Source organism: Taudactylus pleione, unplaced genomic scaffold (assembly GCF_031769625.1).
Source record: "Taudactylus pleione unplaced genomic scaffold, aTauple2 ptg000920l, whole genome shotgun sequence".
NCBI lineage: Eukaryota > Metazoa > Chordata > Amphibia > Anura > Myobatrachidae > Taudactylus > Taudactylus pleione.
Genome location: NW_028285321.1, coordinates 79,443 through 93,036, shown reverse-complemented (window position 1 = coordinate 93,036; position 13,594 = coordinate 79,443). Strand labels below are relative to the sequence as shown.

Sequence of the window (13,594 nt, the reverse complement as noted above, 5' to 3'; positions counted from 1 at the left end):
AACACAGACATATGGACCAGGCTAACATCAAGGCTTATACAGTATTAAACATTTCAATAACTTACATTATTACAGTACATAATAGACATGCTAATGAAAATGTGTGTTCTGAGAATGATCACACATACACTAGGAGACGGATGGGGGACACAAAAGGACTAAAAAGTAAATTGATCTCTGCAAGGACTGAGATGCTGCCAGTACATTTGTAACACACATCTCATGTCCTCACACTATCTCATATTTATCTATTTATCTATCTATCTATCTCATATTTATCTATCTATCTATCTATCTATCTCATATTTATCTATCTATCTAATATTTATCTATCTATCTCATATCTATCTATCTATCTATCTCATATCTATCTCTATCTATTTATAATCTATCTATGTCATATATGTCTATCTCATATCTATCTATCTGTCTATCTTTGTATCTATCTCATATCTATCTATCTATCTATCTATCTATCTATCTATCTATCTATCTATCTATCTATCTATCTATCTATCTATCTATCTCATATCTTTCTATTTATCATCTATCTCATATCTATCTATTTATCTATCTATCTATCTGTCTATCTATCTATCTATCTATCTATCTCATATCTATCTATCTATTTATAATCTATCTATCTCATATATGTCTATCTCATATCTATCTATCTATCTATCTATCTATCTATCTATCTATCTATCTATCTATCTATCTATCTATCTATCTATCTTTGCCACTCAGTGTTGTACAGAGAATATGTAATTATTGACCTAGAAGAAACCCATCCAACCATGGGGAGAACATACAAACTCCACACCAATGGGGTGCTGGTTGAAATAGAGCCTATGACCCCAGCTGTTTAGTTCTGACACTATCACTGTGCTGTTCTGTGATAGATACCTATAACAATGTACTATAATGTAATAATGGTGACACTATTACACCATGTGCTAAGCCTTTATGGGTTGTCTCATGTTCTCCTTTCCTCATTGCAGCCTGTGAGTGTAACGGACACGCCAGTATTTGTGAGATGCAGACCGGAAAATGCCACTGCACAACCAAGGGGATCAAAGGAGACCACTGCCAGCTGTGAGTACCACCGTGTGATTGTGCGTTCACCAGCACGCTGCTCGCACCGGCTAGTGAGAAGGTAGCTGAGTGGGCGCTCACTGTGCCCATAACCACCCCCTACAGGGCGGCTGAACCTGCAATACAATAACAAGTTACATTAATAAATATAGATGTGACATTTTTATTAATGTGCTAGGAAGAGTTGTGTGTAAGCTGCATACACCATAAACATAGATAGATATACAGTATATGAGATAGATAGGAGATATACAGGATATGAGATATACAGTATATGAGATAGATATGAGATATACAGTATATGAGATAGATATGAGATATACAGTATATGAGATAGATAGATATGAGATATACAGTATATGAGATATACAGTATATGAGACAGATATGAGATATACAGTATATGAGATAGTTATGAGATATACAGTATATGAGATAGTTATGAGATATACAGTATATGAGACAGATAGATATGAGATATACAGTATATGAGATAGATATGAGATATACAGTATATGAGATAGTTATGAGATATACAGTATATGAGACAGATAGATATGAGATATACAGTATATGAGAGATAGATAGATATGAGATATACAGTATATGAGAGATAGATAGATATGAGATATACAGTATATGAGACAGATAGATATGAGATATACAGTATATGAGATAGATATGAGATATACAGTATATGAGATAGTTATGAGATATACAGTATATGAGACAGATAGATATGAGATATACAGTATATGAGATAGATAGATATGAGATATACAGTATATGAGACAGATAGATATGAGATATACAGTATATGAGATAGATATGAGATATACAGTATATGAGATAGATATGAGATATACAGTATATGAGATAGATAGATATGAGATATACAGTATATGAGATAGATATGAGATATACAGTATATGAGATAGATATGAGATAGATACATATGAGATAGATACATGTGAGATAGATAGATATGAGATAGATACATAAGAGATAGATACATAATAGATAGATACATAATAGATAGATAAGAGATAGATACAAAAGAGATAGATACATATGAGATAGATACATAAGAGATAGATACAAAAGAGATAGATACATATGAGATAGATACATAAGAGATAGATACATATGAGATAGATACATAAGAGATAGATAAGAGATAGATAAGAGATAGATACATATGAGATAGATACATAAGAGATAGATACATAAGAGATAGATACATATGAGATACATAAGAGATAGATACATAAGAGATAGATACATAAGAGATAGATACATAAGAGATAGATACATAAGAGATAGATAAGAGATAGATACATATGAGATAGATAAGAGTTAGATACATATGAGATAGATACATAATAGATAGATAAGAGATAGATATGAGATAGATACATAATAAATAGATATGAGATAGATACATAATAGATATGAGATAGATACATAATAGATAGATATGAGATAGATACATAATAGATAGATATGAGATAGATAGATAAAATATAGATACATAATAGATAGATATGAGATAGATGCATATGAGATAGATACATAAGAGATAGATACATAAGAGATAGATATGAGATAGATACATAAGAGATAGATATGAGATAGATACATAAGAGATAGATATGAGATAGATACATAAGAGATAGATATGAGATAGATACATAAGAGATAGATATGAGATAGATACATAAGAGATAGATATGAGATAGATACATATGAGATAGATGGATATGAGATAGATAGATACGAGATAGATATATATGAGATAGATACATAAGAGATAGATAAGAGATAGATACATAAGATATAGATATGAGATAGATACATAAGAGATAGATATGAGATAGATACATAAGAGATAGATGGATATGAGATAGATAGATACGAGATAGATACATAAGAGATAGATACATAAGAGATAGATACATATGAGATAGATACATATGAGATAGATACATAAGAGATAGATACATATGAGATAGATACATATGAGATACATAAGAGATAGATACATAAGAGATAGATACATAAGAGATAGATAGATACGAGATAGATAGATACGAGATAGATAGATAGATAAGAGATAGATACATATGAGATAGATAAGAGTTAGATACATATGAGATAGATACATAATAGATAGATAAGAGATAGATATGAGATAGATACATAATAAATAGATATGAGATAGATACATAATAGATATGAGATAGATACATAATAGATAGATATGAGATAGATACATAATAGATAGATATGAGATAGATAGATAAAATATAGATACATAATAGATAGATATGAGATAGATGCATATGAGATAGATACATAAGAGATAGATACATAAGAGATAGATATGAGATAGATACATAAGAGATAGATATGAGATAGATACATAAGAGATAGATATGAGATAGATACATAAGAGATAGATATGAGATAGATACATAAGAGATAGATATGAGATAGATACATAAGAGATAGATATGAGATAGATACATATGAGATAGATGGATATGAGATAGATAGATACGAGATAGATATATATGAGATAGATACATAAGAGATAGATAAGAGATAGATACATAAGATATAGATATGAGATAGATACATAAGAGATAGATATGAGATAGATACATAAGAGATAGATGGATATGAGATAGATAGATACGAGATAGATACATAAGAGATAGATACATATGAGATAGATACATATGAGATAGATACATATGAGATAGATACATAAGAGATAGATACATATGAGATAGATACATATGAGATACATAAGAGATAGATACATAAGAGATAGATACATAAGAGATAGATAGATACGAGATAGATAGATACGAGATAGATAGATAGATATGAGATAGATACATATGAGATAGATAGATATGAGATATACAGTATATGAGATAGATAGATATGAGATAGATAGATATGAGATAGATACATAAGAGATAGATATGAGATAGATACATAAGAGATAGATAGATATGAGATAGATACATAAGATATAGATACATAAGAGATAGATACATAAGAGATAGATACGAGATAGATAGATATATAAGAGATAGATACGAGATAGATGATGATAGATAGATTTGAGATAGATATATACTCTAGATAGATATGCGATATATAGATAGATTGAAGATAGATAGATAGATATGAGATATATAGATTGAAGATAGATATATATGAAATAGATATATATGAGAGATATATAGATATGCGATAGATGATAGATATAAGAGATATAGATAGATGACAGATATGATTGATTTATGTAAGATATATATAATAATATTATTATTATTATTTTTGTAATATTAGGAAGTGTCACACAGGAATTGTTTGTATTATATACATTTTGTAATATTAGAATCGTTTCACCCCCTTTGCCAATTAGTAAAATGCGCCCCCATTGGCTGATCACTTGTGATGTCACACTTCGTACTCTGCTGTCCCGTCTGAGTGTAGAAAGCTGGGCTCAGGTCTTCTGTCTAAGTACTGAGGATATTGTGCTGCACTAGTGAGTGGAAGTAGGGTCCTGAGAGGCATTGAATGGGCTGGGGTCCTGGGAACATGGCGTCTTGCTAAGGGAGGGGTAAAGGGGCTTTGTTATAATGAAATGATACTTTCCCGGACTTTGCTTCAACCTCTAACATGAATAACTGGACCACACTAATAACATTTCCGAGAACTCTGCAAGTGTGTGATAAAACCAGATCATCCCGCCAAGTTCTAGTGCAACTTTGTACGATGATCACTAATAACTCGCTGCTTTCTGTGGGATTTGGAACCAGAATTTTTATTTTTTTTTGCACAATTCCCTATACACAAATTATACATGTCCTCTAATTATTCAGTGAGTTACCGGAGCGCGTCCTGGGTACATTTATCCAACATGTAGATCTTATTAGGGCAGCTAAAAAGTCTGTTTGAATTCTACTAACTCGTATAAATGAAGAAATTATTTTTTTTGCCCAATCACCATTGTTTGAATAAAACCCTTTCTCCATTCCTGTAACACTAGACCTTGGACTTTAATAACGCGTTTCATGGCATCACGCTGCTTGCATCTCACATATGATTTCATCTCGGGGCCCAAGTGTTTGTCAGTCCCTCACGGCCTTTAAATATTGTGTTACAGTATTGTGACTGATGAAAGAATTTGTCTTTGTGAAAGTTGAGGGCAGGGGAGACTCGCTCTCCGGTCCCTGGCTGCTCTAAAACAAACCTTACACATTCCGTAGGGGCACGAAGTCCTCATCTTAAGTTGGTGGTATCACTGAACTCTCTCGCTGACCCCCTGTGTGGCACTATGTATAATTAATATGATTAAAGGACATGTAATAATTTTTCTGGCCACAGCGTGAAATGTGTGGGTGGAAATAAAACGTAAAATGCCAGAATGATTCTCTTTAACTCCAGCCATGGTGGAAGGAAATCCCCCTCGGCCAAGCACTGGAGATGTGTTTTGGGAGGTGAAATTACAGCAATTAGTAATTCAGCCCTTCATGTGAGGAGTAGCTGGAGGGGTTTTCTTCTCAGAAGGTCACATTGTGCATGAAATCACACAGCATCGCAGACCACAGAGCGCGGAGGGTCCTGTGGGTGCGTGGGCCCCAGTATTTGTGTTGGTCGGGATCCTTATGTAGGAAACACATGGAACTAGGATTAAGTAGACAAAAATGTCTTATTGGAATAAGAAACCGAATAACCTTCTGTTTCACAACTTCATCCCTCCAGCCAACCCCCCCTCTCCCTCCCCCTGCGCTGGACGTGTCCTTCCACAGACCTAACATCACGGTCTGCACAATGTGATTTACCCTGAACTCACGCTACACACAACATGGCTGCCTCCTGAAACGTGACGTCTGCCGAGTTTAGCGCAAATTGAGAAGAGGATCCAATTTTTCATGTTCTGTTAATACTTCACCATTCTGTGTAATGTGTGAAATTTACAAACAGCGTTGGGCAAATTCGCGGTTAGTTGGGGGTGAAAACCCGGAATGCAGAACGCCAAATTCCTGGTGGTGCAAAGTGTGATAAGTAAAACATCCCCCCTCATCTCTATAGCAAGCGTTTGATGTTAGGGTAAGCGAGAACCGGGATGGTTACAGTGTTGTCTGAGCGCTGCCACATAAATCTCTGTAATTTCACAGAACGTCACAGGTTTAATAAGAAAATATAGATAAAATGCAGGCTGGACATCAGACAAATGATATTGGTTCTGGCTGACATGGCGCTGGCGATTACTCCGCAGTAACTACTATTGACCTCAGGACTCAGAGCTATTTGTTGCGGTGTCATAATGCTGCTCGGATAGAGAGCCATTACTTGCTGAGAAATCTAATGTGCTCTTTATGCTGCTGTCTATCTTCCCCATCCTCAGGAAATAAACAGCATTTCACAGATTAATTGTAGTTTTCCTTGTAGGGGAATATTTCATCTCGCCAGGGTGATGTTACTAAGCGAAGGATGTTAAAATGTCTTTAAGAAGTGAGACCGGGGAGATCCGAGGCCCCAATGCACTGTGCAATTACGCCATTTATTTATAATAATGAATCCAGGGGGTAACTTACACAGTTGATTAAATACTGTCACTTTATTTTTCAATATACCTTGTAGCAATTATACACATCAGCTGTAACACAGACCCCTCCGCCGAGCTGAGGCCGTAGATAGATCTGACATACTATATATTGTAGTGCACCTATTTCCCCGCCAGGACTGTGCTGCGTCCGTCGTGCTGATTCTCAGTGCGACATTCTGCAGGGTTATTACGCAGCTGCGCAGATAGCGTCCTGATAGTACAAGTCAAGCCGCTACTTTTATCAATACAAACTTTTATTTTATTCTCCTGTAACATGAGGACCAGAGAGACTCCCTACACATATGCTACATGTAGTCCTAACTAGTCAGATGCATCTCTGCTCCACGCTGCATTCACCCATGGAACGTCCGGATCTGCCCATGTCAGACAAACTCCCTTCACTGCTGACACCATCTCACCTACAGACAGCACAGAGAGCACAGGAGCACCCACAGAGACCACAGGAGCACCTACAGAGACCACAGGAGCACTTACAGAGACCACAGGGAGCACAGGAGCACCTACAGAGACCACAGGAGCACCTACAGAGACCACAGAGAGCACAGGAGCACATATAGAGACCACAGAGAGCACAGGAGAACCTACAGAGATCACAGGGAGCACAGGAGCACTTACAGAGAGCACAGGAGCAATACAGAGACCACAGAGAGCACAGGAGTACCTACAGAGACCACAGAGAGCACTTACAGAGACCACAGGGAGCACAGGAGCACCTACAGAGAGCACAGGAGCACCTACAGAGATCACAGGGAGCACAGGAGCACTTACAGAGACCACAGAGAGCACAGCAGTACCTACAGAGACCACAGAGAGCACAGGAGCACCTACAGAGACCACAGGAGCACTTACAGAGACCACAGGGAGCACAGGAGCACCTACAGAGATCACAGGGAGCACATGAGCACTTACAGAGAGCACAGCAGTACTTACAGAGACCACAGGGAGCACAGGAGCACCTACAGAGACCACAGGAGCACTTACAGAGACCACAGGGAGCACAGGAGCACCTATAGAGACCACAGGGAGCACAGGAGCACCTACAGAGACCACAGGAGCACCTACAGAGACCACAGGAGCACCTACAGAGACCACAGGAGCACCTACAGAGACCACAGGAGCACCTACAGAGACCACAGGGAACACAGGAGCAGCTACAGAGACCACAGGGAGCACAGGAGCACTTACAGAGACCACAGAGAGCACAGGAGCACATACAGAGACCACAGGAGCACCTACAGAGACCACAGAGAGCACTTACAGAGACCACAGGGAGCACAGGAGCACCTACAGAGACCACAGAGCGCACAGGAGCACCTACAGAGACCACAGAGAGCACTTACAGAGACCACAGGGAGCACAGGAGCACCTACAGAGACCACAGAGAGCACAGGAGCACCTACAGAGACCACAGAGAGTACTTACAGAGACCACAGAGAGCACAGGAGCACCTACAGAGACCACAGAGAGCACTTACAGAGACCACAGGGAGCACAGGAGCAGCTACAGTGACCACAGGGAGCACAGGAGCAGCTACAGAGAGGACTTACAGGGAGCACAGGAGCACTTACAGAGAGCACAGAGCACATACAGAGACCACAGAGAGCACTTACAGAGACCACAGGGAGCACAGGAGCACTTACAGAGAGCACAGGGAGCAGAGGAGCAGCTACAGAGACCACAGGAGCACCTACATAGACCACAGAGAGCACTTACAGAGACCACAGGGAGCACAGGAGCACATACAGAGACCACAGGGAGCACAGGGGCACTTACACAGACCACAGAGAGCACAGGAGCACATACAGAGACCACAGGGAGCACAGGGGCACTTACACAGACCACAGAGAGCACAGGAGCACATACAGAGACCACAGGGAGCACAGGAGCACATACAGAGACCACAGGGAGCACAGGAACACTCACAGAGACCACAGGGAGCACAGGAGCACCTATAGAGACCATAGGGAGCACAGGAGCACCTACAGAGACCACAGGATCACTTACAGAGACCATAGGAAGCACAGGAGCACCTACAGAGACCACAGGGAGCACAGGAGCACCTACAGAGAGCACAGGAACACCTACAGAGACTACAGGGAGCACCAACAGAGACCACAGGGAGCACAGGAACACCTACAGAGACCACAGAGAGCACAGGAGCACCTACAGAGACCACAGGGAGCACAGGAGCACCTACAGAGACCACAGAGAGCACAGGAGCACCTACAGAGACCACAGGGAGCACAGGAGCACCTACAGAGACCACAGGGAGCACAGAAGCACCTACAGGGAGCACAGAAGCACCTACAGAGACCACAGGGAGCACAGAAGCACCTACAGAGACCACAGGGAGCACAGGAGCACCTACAGAGACCACAGAGAGCACAAGAGCACCTGCAGAGACCACATGGAGCACAGGAGCACCTACAGAGACCACAGGGAGCACAGGAGCACCTACAGAGATCACAGGGAGCACATGAGCACTTACAGAGAGCACAGCAGTACTTACAGAGACCACAGGGAGCACAGGAGCACCTACAGAGACCACAGGAGCACTTACAGAGACCACAGGGAGCACAGGAGCACCTACAGAGACCACAGAGAGCACAGGAGCACCTACAGAGACCACAGAGAGTACTTACAGAGACCACAGAGAGCACAGGAGCACCTACAGAGACCACAGAGAGCACTTACAGAGACCACAGGGAGCACAGGAGCAGCTACAGTGACCACAGGGAGCACAGGAGCAGCTACAGAGAGGACTTACAGGGAGCACAGGAGCACTTACAGAGAGCACAGAGCACATACAGAGACCACAGAGAGCACTTACAGAGACCACAGGGAGCACAGGAGCACTTACAGAGAGCACAGGGAGCAGAGGAGCAGCTACAGAGACCACAGGAGCACCTACATAGACCACAGAGAGCACTTACAGAGACCACAGGGAGCACAGGAGCACATACAGAGACCACAGGGAGCACAGGGGCACTTACACAGACCACAGAGAGCACAGGAGCACATACAGAGACCACAGGGAGCACAGGGGCACTTACACAGACCACAGAGAGCACAGGAGCACATACAGAGACCACAGGGAGCACAGGAGCACATACAGAGACCACAGGGAGCACAGGAACACTCACAGAGACCACAGGGAGCACAGGAGCACCTATAGAGACCATAGGGAGCACAGGAGCACCTACAGAGACCACAGGATCACTTACAGAGACCATAGGAAGCACAGGAGCACCTACAGAGACCACAGGGAGCACAGGAGCACCTACAGAGAGCACAGGAACACCTACAGAGACTACAGGGAGCACCAACAGAGACCACAGGGAGCACAGGAACACCTACAGAGACCACAGAGAGCACAGGAGCACCTACAGAGACCACAGGGAGCACAGGAGCACCTACAGAGACCACAGAGAGCACAGGAGCACCTACAGAGACCACAGGGAGCACAGGAGCACCTACAGAGACCACAGGGAGCACAGAAGCACCTACAGGGAGCACAGAAGCACCTACAGAGACCACAGGGAGCACAGAAGCACCTACAGAGACCACAGGGAGCACAGGAGCACCTACAGAGACCACAGAGAGCACAAGAGCACCTGCAGAGACCACATGGAGCACAGGAGCACCTACAGAGACCACAGGGAGCACAGGAGCACCTACAGAGATCACAGGGAGCACATGAGCACTTACAGAGAGCACAGCAGTACTTACAGAGACCACAGGGAGCACAGGAGCACCTACAGAGACCACATGGAGCACAGGAGCACCTACAGAGACCACAGGGAGCACAGGAGCACCTACAGAGACCACAGGGAGCACAGGAGCACCTACAGAGACCACAGGGAGCACAGGAGCACCTAAGCTGGACCGTTAGAGGATCAGAGAAATATTGCTTCTTCTGAGGAATCTCCATTCTCTTGTCACATGAAGATGCTACTGTAGGGACAGCATTTGGGGTCCCTCCTGGCCCATGTGATCGGCTCTGGCTGTCGGCGGTGTGATGATTTCTTAGCCTCCTAATAGCAGCTGAGCATAGATTGCATGTCACACTGCACCTGAGTATTATTACTGACCATGTCATTACCTTTATGGACACAGTCTCCTCATCCGCTTTTACAGGGGTGGGCAATAAACCGCCCTGCGGCTGCTGTTGAACTACACGTCCCAGCATGGCAAAATAGCAAAACTGTGGAAGGGCATGCTGGGATGTGTACTTCTAGAATGGCTGGAGGGCCACTTTTTGCCCACCCCTGCGCTAATGGCTACTCATAGCAGGAAAAAGCGCCAACTCACACAGCGCAACGCCATCTCACGTTGGTTCCCTGAACATGGCAATGATGTCAGTGTACACCAATGGTCTCCATAGTCACCAGATCTCAGCCTTCAAAAAGCTGCTGGTTCCTGTAGGCCGGGCAACACCGGAGCGTCCGGCTGGTCATAAAGTCGGTTGTGTGTAGGGTATATTTAAAAGATACTATTTGCAAAGACAATTAAGAGGACAGTTACTATGATACCTGCTGGTAATTGTAGTGCCATGCCTGCTGTGTCCCGTAAAGTGGTTTGCTGTGTTGAATATACTGTATATACTGTATGCAGATAAATACAGTGTGGGGAATAAAAGGAAGCATTGTCCCAGGAGAGCCCGGTTACCTGCAAAGGTTCAAGCTGGAGAGCTGCAAATCCAGGACTGGAGCCCACAGTCTGGGAATAAAACAAATATGTTACAAGGAGGCGATCCAAAGTTTTCTGCATTATTATATTTACAGTATTCTGTGCTCCCTATATTTATCAGAGATGTGTCACAATAATGGTGGTGCAATGGTCCCTCTAGAGAATTACTTATTTCATTTACTAAATCAGTCCATGTCGCTCATTTGGTTCCACGATCGACCGATGATTGCAGGTGGCAAGTGTAGGATCTGTGCCGCCACAAGTGGGTGTCTCCATGCAAGTCCCAGCGGTTGCGACATTTGCATATTTTTCGCAAAGCCGCCGTGTACGGGATCATCCATGAATCAGGCCGTCTGCCCACATTCCGGTCGGATCCCGGCACGTTCCAGCAGAAATACGGCAGACATTGTCCTGTGTCATTCCCGGGGCCGTTGTGGTGGATACACCGTAAATCAACCTAGAACGCTGAAATGCAGATGTAAACAAGCCCTAAATTTCACATCCTTCCAGCTGCAGCAGATTTATCAGAGTATCCCCAGATCCCATACACTGCGGCTTGCAAACTAGGCCATCGCACAGCAGCGCTGACGTGCCGCGTGCGTTCTACCACGGTGCTGTCCAATAAGACGATGTGTAGGCATCGGGGAGAGATAAAGTCAGGAGCTGGGATTAGTGGAAGATGTCTGCAGGTTTATCTGGTGCAGAACAGGGATTGTGTAGGAGATATGAGGTGCCTTGTGTATTGTATTAACTGTGTATGAACACAACAATGGATTTACTATACTACTGTAGAAATAATATTGATTATACAGTGTTACTTGCTACAGCTGTGAGCTGACCAGTGCAGTGTACAGCCCCACTACCTCATTCATCTTCCTGATTGTTTCTCCTCATCTCCCTCCTGATTGTCCCACTATTATTACATCTGTGTGCAGGGGGAGACGGCTGGGGCTGGAGATCTGTGTTGTGACTGGACTCTGATTATACATAATATAACGTGTCCCACGTCTGATCATGTTTGGTCATTTGCAATGTATGTTATACACTGAGTGGTCAAATTATTATGACCACCAGGTCAGTATATTGTTGGGCCACCTTTTTGCCCTTAATACGACTTGAATTCTTCTAGACATGGCTTCTACCAGGGCTGGCTCTTGGGGTGTTCGACCAGTGCGGTCGAACAGGGGCGCCACCGCAGAGAGGGCGCACCTCTCCCCAACATCCCGATTTCAGCGGGACAGGACAGTCCCGCTGTTCCACCCATGGGCCGAAGTGGCCTGCGGGTGGCCTGGTCGGGAGGTTGGGTACCCCCACTGCTGCAGCTGTGCGGTGGTCCCGGACCCTGGAGGCTGAATGGATGCCTCGCGCATGCGCGTGGCATCGATTCTGTGCCGGCAGAGGGCTGGGGGAAGCCCAGCTAGTGACGAGTGTTGGGCTTCCCCCAGCCTGACGTTACATGGGAGGTCCTATGCTGAATAGACCACGCCCCCATTTTCTGGTCACACGGGACACAAGGCCGGCACAGGGCGCGACTAGCCCTGGAGCTGGCCCTGGTTCTAATAACTGTTGGTATGTTTCCTGGGGAATATTACCCCAAGTGTGAGGAACTGCATCTCCATAACGTGGCCTCCGCCAGTCTTTAGAGCCGCGACAATGCCAGAAATCCGTGCTGTGGTCTCCAGAACCTCGCCCTACCATCTGCATCTAACCACATGACCCTTTTCCAGTCATTTACTGCCCCCTTCCTGTGTCCCTATCACGCCTGAGGGTTTGTTTGGAACAGGTGTGGGAGACTGAAGAGGAGATTTGAGTGGCGAGGATGAACTTAGGTGACTTGAGCCAGGACCTCCTCATGTATAGATGTGAGGAGGTAGAGATATGGCAGAGGATGAGCCAGGACCTCCTCATATATAGATGTGAGGAGGCAGAGATACGGCAGTGGATGAGCCACGACCTCCTCATGTATAGATGTGAGGAGGTAGAGATACAGCAGTGGATGAGCCACGACCTCCTCATGTATAGATGTGAGGAGGTAGAGATGTGGCAGTGGATAAGCCAGGACCTCCTCATGTATAGATGTGAGGAGATAGAGATACTGCTGTGGCTGAGCCAGGACCTCCTCATGTATAGATGTGAGGAGGTAGAGATATGGCAGAGG

The 13,594-nt window shown here is 43.5% G+C and overlaps 1 protein-coding gene across 1 annotated transcript in view; it reads left to right on the top strand.

Moving 5' to 3' along the window:
• Positions 1–13,594, top strand: part of LOC148473395 (attractin-like protein 1) — a gene marked incomplete at both ends in the record, with an annotated part of 144,528 nt that overhangs the window by 78,787 nt on the left and 52,147 nt on the right. Inside the window, one exon of the mRNA XM_088459639.1 lies at positions 1,002–1,095. Within this exon, the coding sequence (XP_088315765.1) occupies positions 1,002–1,095 (94 nt within the window). The remainder of the gene's footprint in view (positions 1–1,001; positions 1,096–13,594) is intronic.